The following is a 1,019-nucleotide window of genomic DNA, read 5'->3' as shown; positions in this document are numbered from 1 at the left end:
TTATACACCATCTTTTGAAATACATTGATAAAGTCATAATGAATGTGGTATACCTGGTCCCAAGTCCTTTTTTTTTTCTCTAAGAAATAACATGCACCTTGAATGACTTGCAGATGTTAGTGATGAAGCTTCATACAAAACATTTTTTGAAGATGTAGAAAAAATTGTGAGCCCCATAGGTCTCAGTCTCCTCATCAACAATGCTGGGGTTGCCCCAAAATCGACTCGTATCAATATGGTTAAATGGAACCAGATGATGGATACGTTTAGTGTTAATACAGTTGCTCCACTTATATTGACAAAGGTGAGTTTTGTTGATTCACTGTTAATGTAACTTTGGGTTTTTATCCACTTTAATAAGATCAAAGATTGTTGACATAGTAGATGATAAAAGCCTGCTTACTGTTACAGACTCTCAGGGCACTGTTGACTATGGCAGCATTACAGACACAAGGAAATGCCCTGTCTGTAAGGAGAGCTGCTGTTATCAATATGTCCTCTATTCTAGGCTCCATTGCAGAGAATGATCAAGGTGCTTTATATCCCTACAGGGCAAGCAAGGTTTGTTTGTTTGTTTGTTTTTGTCATGAACAGTACAGATGAACTACATAAGGTTACTGATGATTATAGACATCTTTAATTTATATGACAAGTACCATAATGAAACTCCTCTAATTAGGCCAAACTATACACAATTAATCCTTGTCTTGCTCCTGAAATAGTTATTTTACGGAATACATTTTTTTCACAAACTTGTCATTTCAGAAGATAAACTTGTATATTATCTTTTCCAGGCTGCCTTAAATGCTATCACCAAATCTTTGAGTATTGATCTACGAGGTTCCAACATTTTGGTAACAAGCATACATCCTGGTTGGGTAAAGACTGACATGGGAGGCAAGAATGCACCACTGACTGTAGAAGAAAGTATATCAGCAATAATCAGTACACTCCACAGCTTGAATGAAGAACATAATGGAGAGTTTGTGCAGTATGATGGCAAAAAATTACCATGGTAA

General features: G+C 36.2%; 1 protein-coding gene across 1 annotated transcript; it reads left to right on the top strand.

Moving 5' to 3' along the window:
• Nucleotides 1-113: 113 nt before the first annotated feature.
• On the top strand, nucleotides 114-1,019 carry LOC119593887 (C-factor-like; the record flags this gene model as incomplete). The annotated part of the gene is given in 3 exon segments (XM_037942915.1): nucleotides 114-304; nucleotides 412-561; nucleotides 795-1,019. Coding segments are annotated over 3 exon segments (566 nt in total), but the record flags the coding sequence as incomplete, so codon positions are not given.

The sequence above is a fragment of the Penaeus monodon genome, chromosome 33 (assembly GCF_015228065.2).
Source record: "Penaeus monodon isolate SGIC_2016 chromosome 33, NSTDA_Pmon_1, whole genome shotgun sequence".
NCBI lineage: Eukaryota > Metazoa > Arthropoda > Malacostraca > Decapoda > Penaeidae > Penaeus > Penaeus monodon.
The sequence above is the reverse complement of the archived record's forward strand: the minus strand, read 5'-3'. Positions and strand labels throughout refer to the sequence as shown.